We start from the raw sequence: 13,150 nt of genomic DNA, 5'->3' as shown, positions 1-13,150 counted from the left end.
GGGTTCAGAGAAGACAGATTCTGGCAAATCTACTACACTGTGATGACTATAGAACTGTTAAAGATTCCTCATCTGCCACTCTGGATCTAATGGCTTTCGCATAAAGGATTTTGCACCGTTTCTGGTGGACATTTCATGAAGGAGACATCTTGTGTAGCCCCGGTGCCAATGTAAAGGGGTAAGTAATACGTATCAATGAACTATTCTATGGCAAAGCAATAATCATTCATATCCGAGAGTTTTGATAGAGAGCTTTTACACATTGTTGTAAAGTTTGACTTTAGATAATTTTTTTAGTTAATTCATAGTAGTTTTCCAAGGATAAAGAACCATAATCCTTCATTCATAAATTCTACAGCCAAAAGTCCCTGGTACTTGTGGACATTACCTGTTGGAAGTAATGGCAGTGTCCTCATTACACCGAATAGCTCATCTGCATACTGACAAAAACAGTGGGCTACCGAGGAACTGAGTCACAAGGATAATACTGTTCTGTTCTGGTGACAGTAAACTATCTGCAGGGCTGGGGTGATATGCTGGATTATGATGATGTTAAACTATCTATCTGCAGGGCTGGGGTGATAGGTTAGGAACCCTAGAACCTAACATATCTTTCTACATGGCTAGAGTGATATACTGGGTTCTGATGACCCTAACCTATCTATCTGCAGGACTGGGGTGACATGCTGGTTCTGGTGACCCTAACCTATTTATCTGCAAAGTTGGACTGATTTTCTGGTTCTGGTGACACTAACCAATCTATCTGCAGGACTGGGGTGATATGCTGGGTTCTGGTGACCCTAACCTATCTATCTTCAGGGTTAGGGTAATATGTTGGGTTTTGGTGACAGACTTCCTTTAATTTTGAACTTGGCTGAATGTGTTCCTTTTCGTAGATTCTAGCAAAGATTACTGACCAGATAACCCAAAGACACACATAACCTAAGCTTTATAATAGCATACAAATAAGAATCAATTATTTCCTTCTCTCAAGATACAATTTTTGTGCACCATTAAAATATTCTCGCAAAGCCACTGACAACCTGTAATTCACACCATACCCAGTAGGTGGCCACACATAACAAGCATAGAGTTGACATCTTTCAGTTGAGTATTGCAAAATAATATATTGTTATGTCGTACAAAGTTGATGCTGCGGTGCAATCCATCCCGGGATATACTGAACCGAGAGGAAATTACAAAGCAGGACGGTATGTACTGAGCATGAGTAGGTGCCAGTAACTGAATACAGTGTACAGATATGTCTCTGTGTAAGTTGTACCTTATGGAGAATAATGTATTGTTATTTGAGGTCTATAGAACATTATTTCTGATTCATATGGTGGTATTATGTAAGTACACTTTGGCAGTTTTATTTGAGGACTATATGATGGTATCTGAGCACGGTGTTACTTTGTTATTTGGATACGTCTTGGCAGGATCCCAATGGTGGTGCTTATTTGAGCGTTGTATAACGTGTACCTGATATACAAATACAATATAGTGATGGTAACATAGCATTTATTAGGGCTGTTATGCTGTATATCTGTATAGCAGACCTAATAAATGTTCCTATACTGCCCACCTTAAGGAGAGCTGGTTTGCCTGAAAAGAATTCCCAAGACTTTGGTTTTATTGGAAACCCAAACTATTGAGAAATTTGGGTCGAATCTGGTTCATTTTGAACTGAGTCACCCATGTCTACACTGTCTACCAATAAGTATATGGACACCCAGTAAAGTTCGGTGGAGTTATGGTCTGGGGGTGTTTCTCCTGGTATGGACTGGGATCCTTGTTCCCAGTGCATGGTAAGCTCAACACCGACACCTATTGCACTATTTTAGATAACAGTGTGCTTCCTACATTATGGCCGCTCTATGGGTCGGACCAATGCTACTTCCAGGATGATAACGCCAGCTGTCATGTAGCGAGGTCTACCATGGCTTGGTACAGTGACAATCAGGTTAACCGACTAGACTGACCTGCCCAGAGCACACACTTGAACCCTGTCGAGCACCTCTGGGACGAGTTGGATCGCCGAACTAAGGGGTGCAGCAGTTGGCTGTCTATGGTGGAGTAAGTAGGGGAAAATCTTTATACAGATGTGTCCACCTTTAACTTACTGCAGATTTTATAAATTCAATACAATATTTCAACACCCTTGACATGCTGCAGTACACATCATAACCACTAGTTGGCTGCACATTCACTCATTTCTTATTTATTTATCTTCTTAAGAACTGGTCATTCCATGCTGCTTATTTGAGGAAGAGGAAAGTGAAGCAAGGACACATTTTTACATATGTGAAATGCAATTTTTTTAAAAAAATTGTAGATGCGCCTGAAAATTGGTGTAAGTGTATGAAACGAACTGGGTGTTTTCTTTGCCTAGAGCAGCATGAACTATAAACATGTCCCTGTCTTTCATCTCAGCAGAACACAGTTGCCCTGCAGACATAAGTGGAACTTCCCAGCCAAGAGCAAGGCTACATTCATGGCCCCAGAAACCTATAACCCAGGCTGGTGTGATAGATAAACCAAGGAATAAAACATGTTGATCTTTGTTGCTTCTGTATGAAATAAAAAAATAAATAAAATATATAAATAAAAAATTTTGACAGTTTATTAAGATGGTAGAAAAGAACCTCCAGACATGGAACCTTACGGTTGACTTTGGCCAGTTTCCATTGTATAGATGGATGTCTACATTAGATTTGTAGAGGATCAAAGGTTCATGGACAAAATACCATGGGATAGAAAATATTACAAAGAGTCAACACCGTGTCAGCCAGAAGGTCTTCACCACCACTAGAACATTTACACACTGAATTTCCCACTGAAGTTACCACTAGGAGGAGATGATCTTTTTGACCTCCAAGCCGATTATCTTCTACACATAACACCAGTGTGGGTTTTTTCTTGCTTGCCACAGGTTTGGGTCGTAGGATGTGCCAGAATCTTTAAAGTTCTGCAGGAAGATCTCAATGTCCTTAACCAAAGTAAGGATAAAATCGAGAGGTGGGAGATCGTGCGTATTGTGGTTAAACCCTGACTTACTGGTTTTTCGATGAGATTCTATCTATATTGTAATAGTAGTAGTAGTAGTAGTAGTAATAGTAGTAGTAGTAGTAGTAGTAGCAGCAATAGTAGTAATAGTAGTAGTAGTAGTAGTAATAGTAGTAGTAGTAGTAATAGTAGTAGTAGTAGTGGTAATAGTAGTAGTAATTGTAATAGTAGTAGTAGTAGTAGTAATAATAGTAGTAGTAGTAGTAGTAGTAGTAGTAGTAATAGTAGTAGTAGTGGTAGTAGTAGTAGTGGTAGTAGTAATAGTAGTAGTAGTAGTAATAATAATAGTAGTAGTAGTAGTAGTAGTAATAGTAGTAGTGGTAGTAGTAGTAGTGGTAGTAGTAATAGTAGTAGTAGTGGTAGTAGTAATAGTAGTAGTAGTAGTAGTAGTAATGGTAGTAGTAATAGTAGTAGTAGTAGTAGTGGTAATAGTAGTAGTAATTGTAGTAGTAATAGTAGTAGTAGTAGTAATAATAGTAGTAGTAGTAGTAGTAGTAGTAGTAGTAATAGTAGTAGTAATAGTAGTAGTAGTAGTAGTGGTAGTAGTAATAGTAGTAGTAGTAATAGTAGTAGTAGTGGTAGTAGTAGTAGTGGTAGTAGTAATAGTAGTAGTAGTAATGGTAGTAGTAGTAATAGTAGTAGTAGTAATAGTAGTAGTAATAGTAGTAGTAATGGTAGTAGTAGTAGCAGCAGTAATAGTAGTAGTAGTAATAGTAATAATAGTAGTGGTAGTAGTATTACAATATAGATAGAATCTCATTGAAAAACCAGTAAGTCAGGGTTTACCCCCAATAAACACGATCTCCCACCTCTCGATGTCATCAAAGTCCATAAATACACAGTAAACCTCATCCTGGATGAACCTCATCTGAGAGAATCCTAAAGTGAAAGCTACATATCATAATATCTCAGTCATTAGATTCTTCCTTCATGGTGATCCATCATGACTACATTAACCTGAAGTTAGAGAACATGATAGGAGCAAACATGGTGACAGCTGGGACAAGGCTTCTCTCCGACCAATACCCTGCAGCCATAACTTGACCCCACTATAGATAGTTATGGCGGCATATATCTGGTGTGAGTGACATAACTGTATTCCCTCTAGTTATAGTCACAGGGAATACCTTTCATTGACAGTGTCAACTCCACTTCATTCTTGGCTTGGTCTTAGTACTTGGTTAAGCTTCTTGTGGTTGGTGGATGGACATTATTTGTTATCGCTACCTGTGATGATTCCTTTTACTATGTAACTTAAAGGGGTTTTTATTACCCATCATGATGATAGGTCACCAATAGCAGACTTTTGGGGGTGAGGGGCATATCTGGCTCAGGAGGACTTGAAAACCCATGAGGTTCTTCAGAAAATTGTGGAAAGAACACAATGAGGAGACCTATCAATGAGGGGTGATATTGTTTCGCACATTGGGCTCAAGGTCCTTTCTTGCTCCAAGCGTGTGCCTCAATCCCTCGTGTGCACATTGCTTGCCACATTGTGCAAATGTCAGGGTGGGTATGGTGGGCCGGGACAGGGACATATTCCATATAACTCACACCAGTTTTCCTAATGGACAGAGATCTGCAGATTGTGATGCCGGGACATGTGACTGATTTAAGAAGAGCAGCCTATAAATCCCCAGTCAGGTCCTATGTTAAGACTGTAATAAGATATGCAGATGAATCAAAGACAAATGTGGCTCAACTGCTGATATAGCGCGTATTCAGACTGATGTCTAGGGCAGTAGCAAATGACAGATGGCTACTAATAATGTCGATGCCATAAGCACAGGGGATAAAGATAAGATATTATCAGCTTCATTAGTGGAGATCCAGTTGTAATAATCTGGGACATAGGTATAAACTCCTGGCAGGCCAGGCAGGGCACATCCAGCTCCCCAACTCACAATGCCAGCTTGGTACCAAGTCCCATTAATATTACAGACCAGGGGTCCCCCGGAGTCACCCTGAAATGAAGAAAGACCATTAAATAATATAATTTTGGCAATAGTAAAGATTTTTTTTTAATATAATTTATCTACTGTACTCCAGTTGTAGTATGCGGGATATATGGGTCCTACAAAATTTACTGATAACTTGTTGACATGCTCCTAGGCTTTATGGGTACAGTTCACATCCGGGGTGCAGCCTTCCTTTCTAATTCCTACATTCAATATCATAGTAAGAGTCAGATTTTGAAAGGGGAAGGAAAATAAACCATTAAAAAAGAATACTACAAAACCAGTTAGGAATACCAAGAGTTTAGGAAGTCACCCACCTGGCAGGAGCCCTTCTGTCCAGCCTGGTAACCGGCACAGATTTGGTCAGTTGGAACATTGACACTGTAGTTGACATAGTACATGAGATTACAGTCACTATTACTGATAATAGGCACCATGACCTGCTGAAGAGTCCTGGGGTATGGAAGAATCACTGCAGAGAAGAAGAGCAATGGTCACCATCATGCAGTATACAATATGGTAAATACTCATTCCTTCAAATCTCATGAGCTCCATCGTGGTCATATTTGGTTGCCTCCTGACCTTTAATGGCCACCTGGATGACATAATGACGCCCAATAACAGTCCTCTCTGTTTACCCTGTGCCCAAATTTCCACCCAGGAGGCCAGAAGTTGTCTGAAGAGGATTGTGACAGATCCCAGTAGAGGATAGGCAATATGTCTGAAGAAATCCTAGTGACTCGTGGGTGGCAAACCCCAAAAGTTCCGGGTTTTGTCCAATTCAAAATTTTTTGGGAAATTGTTATGAATCTGGCTGTTTAGAAACAGCTTTGCTCATTTCTACTAAAGACCTATGATCAAGGCCAAGAAATAATGATAATCCACCCACTTGTGCCCTACTGGCTGCCATAGTTAATGGGCAAACAATGGGAATTGTCGTATGGAGTGGCTCTTTAGGACAATGTTACACATGATAGGCTAAGAGCCACATGATAGGATAACCTTCATCTGGCCATATTGGCCAATAGGGTCATGTTTGGTCTTGTATGTAAAAAAAAATTCAGACTTGGATACTGTAAAGTAGAAAATAATGATGGCTGTAGCGCTAGTCTATTTTTGTAACAGTACACCACATGATATAGAAATGCTAGTAGAAAATGAATAGTGTAGTGCTGTGTATTTTCCTGTGATGCCATCATACATTGACTCAAAATACTGCGCGGCTCCTGGATTTTCTTACCATTATATTCTATGTTACCCCATCCAGTAACCCAGCAGTTGGTGCCAGTGGAGAAGTTCATACTCTGTGTTGGGACACACACTGGCCGGATGTACTGAGTATAGGTAATAGGACTGGACAGTCCAATGAGAGCGATGTCCCCCGGGGTAGCCACTCCATTGTACAAGGAGTTCACAATAATCCTCTTTACGCCGGTCACAAGCTGGTGAGGACTAGGGATCTCCAGCTGGTTTGCACCAAGAAGGACGGTGTAGTTGTAGGGATTTTTAGAACTGATAAGTGAAACCAAAGATTATGTTACACAATGATGATGAACATCTTCATCTACCACAATTAATGTAGAAGCAGAGATTTGTCTAAGACCCCGGTGAGGAGCTAATGAAATTCTATCTTCCATCTGACATCACCGAAGAAGAAACATTAAGGCGATATGTATCGATTAATTCCCATCTGACCATTGAGTATAGTTAGTAACTGTCTACTCTAAGAGATCAGTTTTCTTTCCTAGTAATGAAGGGGTATATATAAAATGCATTGGTTCAGAGCCATGGTTGTCATTAGAGATGGGCAAACTAAGATTAGTTTCGTGACTATATGAAGGTTTATCAACCAGTATAATAGTGGCTCAGGGGTGGCAACCCCCAAAATTTTCAGGCTTGGTAAAAGTTTTTGAAATCTCCCAATAAATTTGGCTCACTACAAACCAGTTTGCCCATATTTAGTAGTCATCTTTCCTGCTCCCCTCCCACCATCCCAATGACCAAACTTTCTATGATTCAGACAAGGACCCCGTAGTCAGGTTACCCAGCCTAACAATACTGACCATTCTGTGGTCATAGTAATCTATCTGTAGGTAACGACTTACTTGTTAAAGCAATGTGCAGCAGAAAGCACCCACTGCTTGGAGATCAAGGACCCACCACAGATGTGGTAACCACCATACTGCAGACTGACTTGCCATGGCCATGCTCCTTCACTTGCATTTGTGCCACCAACGATTCGATTACTGATCACTGGGTTTCCACATGATGGTTGAGCCACGGTGGTGATATTGGAGATGACTAGAAGGATGTAGACTGCAGAACATATTGAAACATCTATATCACTTGGTGACATAAAAAAGTTTTGATATCAGATATCAGATGTTCATGTATTTTAGTCATTTATTCACCTAACATATTAAAGAATTAAATATCTTTTTATCCCCCTTAGTTGACATCTCTGGTCAAGGTGATGGTACAGTTAGGCAATGTACCAAACTCAAACATCTGCAACTAGACAAGTTTGTCACTTATTTTTTTGTGCCCTTGGACAACGCAAAACGTCATCTCCTATTTGGTATCTCATGGACCATGGACATGAAGATAACTCTTCAAATGCTTGAATTGATCTTTAACCATTGAGGATTGACTTGGCGTGAGACAAGGTCTTCTGTATCTCATCAGCATCAAAGGTACTATAGTGTTGTATGGTTGACTATAGTGTTTCAAGCACTACAAAAAATGTCTCCAGGCTAACACTTAATTGACCACTTTCTCTACTTCCATGCTGGTTTATTGTCTACCATGACCTATGAGGTCACTCATGCTGCAGGTATCCTCAGGCATCATGGTTCCTCCTTGGTCAGACAGCTAAAGATTTCTTACTTCCAAGTCACAATGGCTGGATAAGTTTGAAAAAGCATTGAATAAATGTATAAGAACAATGATGTTTCCTTAAGGCTGATACCCATCCAACTCAAGTCCAGAGAGAAGCTAAAGAGCAAATGAGGACACAAGCCCTTGGAGTTTTTAGACATTTATTGAACTTGTTTGTGAGCCTTGTGATGCTTTTCTATTGGATTTTGTCTACTCGTTTTCTCTAAATAGATCCAGGACTGAGCATCTGGGTGGAAGCTGCAGGCAATGGGGTGGATTGACTAACTGTGCGTTAAAATATCACAAATGTCTATTTAATGATATAATCCTAATATGATAATGTATCATATCACACATTGATCCAGTATTTTTATACTGACTGCCAGATTTGGAGTCGGGAAGGAATTTTTTCCCCTGAAATGGGGCAATTGGCATGAGCCTCATGGGGTTTTTTGCCTTCCCCTGGATCAACACTGTAGGGGATTGTAGGGTTATAGGTTGGACTTGATGGACTAATGTCTTTATCCAACCTCATCAACTATGTAATTATGTAACCTATTACACACCGAAATATCTCATGTAATATTTCTGAGACTGTTCCTGGATGACGCCATTTTCTTTGAAATAGTAGTGAAATGACCGGGCTCTCCCAGTCTAGTAGTTGGTGCCCAGTACTGAAGACTCAGGAAATCTACATTAAAGGTTTTGCCTCTGATCTTTCCCATAGACAACAAATATTAGAGTTTCATTGTTTCACAATTAAATTTTTCAATATCTTATTAAGTATTAAATATATCAATGAAGAACATAACTGTGGGGATCAGACTTTGGGAAATGGCAGTAAATGCATCGCAAGCAATTGTAGAAGCCACTTACCGGTGAACAGCAGGAGCCTGGCGAGACTGGAGATGCCATTCATAGCTGTTGAGTGTTTCTTCTAAAATATCCTTTGATCCAGACTAACCTCCTGGTGTTATGTGGAGGTGTCTTCTTCATACTGACTATAACGTCACTGCATCTCTCATCCTGAGCTAAGAATGTGACTGGACCAGTTCTTGGTGCAAATTCACAAAGGGTGCAGTGGTAAACATAAAATAGGTCATCACTTATTAGGGAGGGTTCACACGGTGTAACGTGTCGCATGATGTGGCACGTCTACGGCGCGGGAGCTTTTGCGGGCCGTACACGCTCCCATTGATTTCAAAATCACGGCCGCAAAATAGTGCAGCGCATACGATCACCGCTCCCATTGAAATCAATGGCAGCGTGTACGGCCCGCAAAAGCTCCCGCGGCGTAGACGTGCCACATCACGCGGCATGTTACACCATGTGGACCCTCCCTTAGATTTATTTTTTCCACTTTTTGAATTTGCTTTTACTTTTTTTTTCCACTTTTGAATATTTTGAACAATTCTGGAGAATTCAGGTGTCTTTTCTCCTGGCAGGTCTGTTTTAGTAACATACTATACCATGGCACACATAAGATCGATGGCAAGTACAAATGTAGTTTATTTGCTCTGAAGAGCTAGGAATGTAAATAGAACATTGGCCACCGATGACACTTTAGACATAAATAATTGTTTTCGAATCAAATTGTTGATGTTTCAGTCGCACCTTATTCTAGCCAATGAGTTATGAGGTCTCATGGTTCTTATTAGGGATGAGAGAATTAATTCTACAGAAGTGGAATTCAATCTGAGTTTCAGGAAATCTTCAATTTGCCCAGAATCTGGATTTCTTTGTGCTTCGAAGCATTGAATTTTTTAATAAAATGGCCATTGCACATGTTAGGACAAGGCGCAGGGAACTCTGGAAACGTGGGATTACCCACAATGCCAATCGTTCAGCTAATCAGCGGCCAGTCACCCCGGTGATGTCACAACCCTATAAAAACCAGCAGCCATTTTAGGTATAGTCGTTTCCCATCAGTCTTACTGCAAGGACAGACATCACCAGAATTTAGGGACCGTGATAGAAAATGGATACAAGTTCAGGGAAGGAGGATTTTTAAGCAGGGTTCACACTAGCATTGGTGTCCGACAGCTAGTGTCCGATGCTAATGTCCACGGAAGATTTTAGCATTGGACGCTAGCTGTGTCCGTTCACATTTTGCATTGTTTTAAAGAGGACCTTTCATGGTCAGGGGCACAGGCAGTTCCATATACTGCTTATTATTTGAAATTATATTATCTAATTATTGATATTGTAGAATTATGTAGTAGAGTTGGGTGATCCTTGTAAGATTCGCTGTGTGAATATTCACAGGATTTTTCCACCAGTCAACGTTTTGCTGTAATGATCACAAAACCACTTAAATAACACAATGATTTTGTGAAAATCGGGGCAACACTATAAATGTACTCCATCCAGATAACTTGAAACAAATACAGCTCCTTTTCTAATATAGGACATATCCAGACTTATCCTAGGTCGGCACCGAAAAGTATATACTGCCCAGTGTGTAGCAATAGGCAGATGGTCAATAGTAATGCTGATGCTGTAGACAAAGAAGTCAAAGAGGTGGATAGGGAAAGCAGTTGAGGCGATGACGACACATTTACATTCAAGTAGATCCAGTTGTAGTAATCCGGGACAAAGGTATAAACTCCCGGCCGGTTACGCAGGGCACATCCATCTCCCCAGCTCACAATGCCGGTTAGGTACCAAACCCCATTGACTTTACAGACCAAGGGTCCCCCGGAGTCACCCTAAAATGAAGAATGATAGTCCACTAAATAACATGTGAAGGAGACTAATAAAGATTTGTTATATCAGTTGTACTCCACTTGTATCCTATGTATGTGGTCATGTTTGCACAGAGATTTCTCAAAGCCACAAGACCTTATCAGTATGGTTCAATATTGAGGTGCATTACAACTATTTGTTCATGACTTACAGTATTGTATATCATAAGATCATAAGGGTGAAAGAGACAGGGATGAAAAATGTCTGGAAAAGAAAAATAATTCTAAGTTTCCAGAATAAGTAGGAAGATAAGTCACCCACCTGGCAGGAGTCTTTATCTCCAGCCTGGTACCCGGCACATATCTGGTCACTTGAAACAATCTGTTGACTGGCACTAGTGGAGGAGCCGATGTGGTACATCTTCTCGCAGGCGCTATTACTAATAAGAGGCACCATGACCTGCTGGAGAGTCTTTGGGTCTGGAAGATTCACTGCAGAGAAGAAGAGCAACGGCTGAAGTCATGCAGTACACACTCACAACACACTCAGAAATGTTCATTGCTGCAAAACTGGGCGCGCCAATCTTCTGGTATAGATGGATGACATTGACACATGGACAGGCACCTGTTTTCTGAAAAGTCTGGAGACTCTCCATCAATCAGCCATGGACTGTGCCTTCCAGGATCTTTCTTATGACTGGAGTACAAAATATCAGTCTTAATAAATCTGCCTCAATGACTTCAACTCATAGATTTTTCAAGATTCCTCTTGCAACATCTTGGGTATAAAATCGACACCTTTGCGAGGACATATAGCAGCAGTAATTGTGCAGCTATATGGTTTGCACTATTTCTATATCTGTGTGGTTATATTAAGTGTGCATTTATTTTGTAATATCTATCGTGTTAGGAGAAGGTTTGGCATGATCCAGTCAGTAGTGTATGAGATGGCGCCACTATAGTTCTTATACTGATTATATAAGTCTACTAGAAAGACGGTATTTGTACTGAAGGAGGTATTATACTTGGCTAGATTAGATACCCTACTAAATGGTGGGAATTGTACTGAAGGAGGTATTATACTTGGTTAGATTAGAGACCCTACTAAATGGTGGGAATTGTAGTGAGTTCACAGGACAGTTGGACTCCTGATAATTTTAGATACACCAGTCCATGATGAGAAATAGTGCCATGAGTTTTCTTACCGCCAGAGCGTATTGTGCCCCATCCAGTAACCCAGCAGTTGTCTCCAGTGGAAAAGTTCATAGATGGTGTTGGGATACAGACTGGCATGATGTACTGAGTATAATTAATAGAAGTGGACAGCTGAATCAGGGCGATGTCCCCCGGGTTGCCCACTCCTTTGTACCAGGAGTTCACAATAATTCTTTGCACACGGGACATAATCTGGTGAGAGTTGTCGATTTGCAGCTGATACTGGCCAAGACCAACCGTGTAGTCGGAAGGATTTTTGGACCTAAGGAGTGAAATTAAAGCCCATGTTACAGAATATAGAAGACCATCTTCGCCCACCACAATGTCATTCATGTAGCATCTCAAAGCAAAATTTTTCTGGGACTGGGCCGGAAATAATGACATCATCATGTTCATCTAGTAATGTCACCTAAACAGAAACATTAAGGCATCACTATGGTGGTGGATAGTAATGTCTTACACCAACAGCCTCAGGTATAGGTCCACTGCTGGGACCTCCTGTCTGACCACCAAGTAAAAACATCCCTTTACTCTAGGAGACCATTTTCCCCTCTTAGATCTAAGGGGCAAGAGATAGTTCACATTAGTATTTCACAGACATAATGATCTCCTTTCCTGCCTCTTCCACCCCAATGGCCATACATATTAAACTGCTTCATCTTTATCGGTTCCAGTGAAGGACATTGTATCCAGTATTTTAGGCTGACCACATTGACCACTGAGCTGTGTTCTGATTATTTGAGCCTTGTATTACAGGGAAAACCAAGCCATTATACTGTTACACTTACAGTTCAAAGCAATGTGCGGCAGTGACCACCCACAGGGTACTGAACAAGGACCCACCACAGATGTGGGAACCTTGATATTTCAGACTGATTTGCCATGGCCATGCTCCATCATTTGCATTTGCGCCACCAACGATACGATTGCTAATCACTGGACTTCCACATACTGGTTGGGCTGCAGTCGTGAAGTTAGAGATGACGGGAGGGGTGTAGACTGGAACACATAATGAAACGTAATATCATGTCATGAGAGCTGAAGATCACACATTCTAGGTTCACCTACACAATGGCTGAATAAGTATAAAACAGTGTTGAATAAATGTAGAGAAACACCAAGCTTTACGATGAAGAACCCAATATCCCAAACACTTGGAAAATGAGCAGAACAAAGTTGGTCAATGTTAATAAAGTGATAGAATCAACAAGTGACTGACACTTTGTGGGTGTGAGATGGTACAAACACATGTCCACAATATACAAATCACCCAATGGACTGCCAGACTAGCCCATACACCAACAATTACAGGCGAGAGGAGGCCAAAACAACTGATTGTGGTTGAGGCCA

At 40.7% G+C, this 13,150-nt stretch overlaps 1 protein-coding gene across 1 annotated transcript; it reads right to left on the bottom strand.

The window, feature by feature from the left end:
• Positions 1-3,469: 3,469 nt before the first annotated feature.
• LOC142217187 (serine protease 27-like) lies at positions 3,470-8,820 on the bottom strand (the record flags this gene model as incomplete). The annotated part of the gene is made up of 6 exons (XM_075285376.1): positions 8,778-8,820; positions 7,130-7,340; positions 6,265-6,536; positions 5,342-5,496; positions 4,881-5,030; positions 3,470-3,721 (listed from the first exon to the last, which is right to left on the bottom strand). Coding segments are annotated over exons 1-6 (1,083 nt in total), but the record flags the coding sequence as incomplete, so codon positions are not given.
• Between the last annotated feature and the right edge of the window lie 4,330 nt (positions 8,821-13,150).

This window comes from Leptodactylus fuscus, chromosome 8 (genome assembly GCF_031893055.1).
Source record: "Leptodactylus fuscus isolate aLepFus1 chromosome 8, aLepFus1.hap2, whole genome shotgun sequence".
Lineage (NCBI taxonomy): Eukaryota > Metazoa > Chordata > Amphibia > Anura > Leptodactylidae > Leptodactylus > Leptodactylus fuscus.
This window is presented reverse-complemented; position numbering and strand designations above follow the sequence as displayed.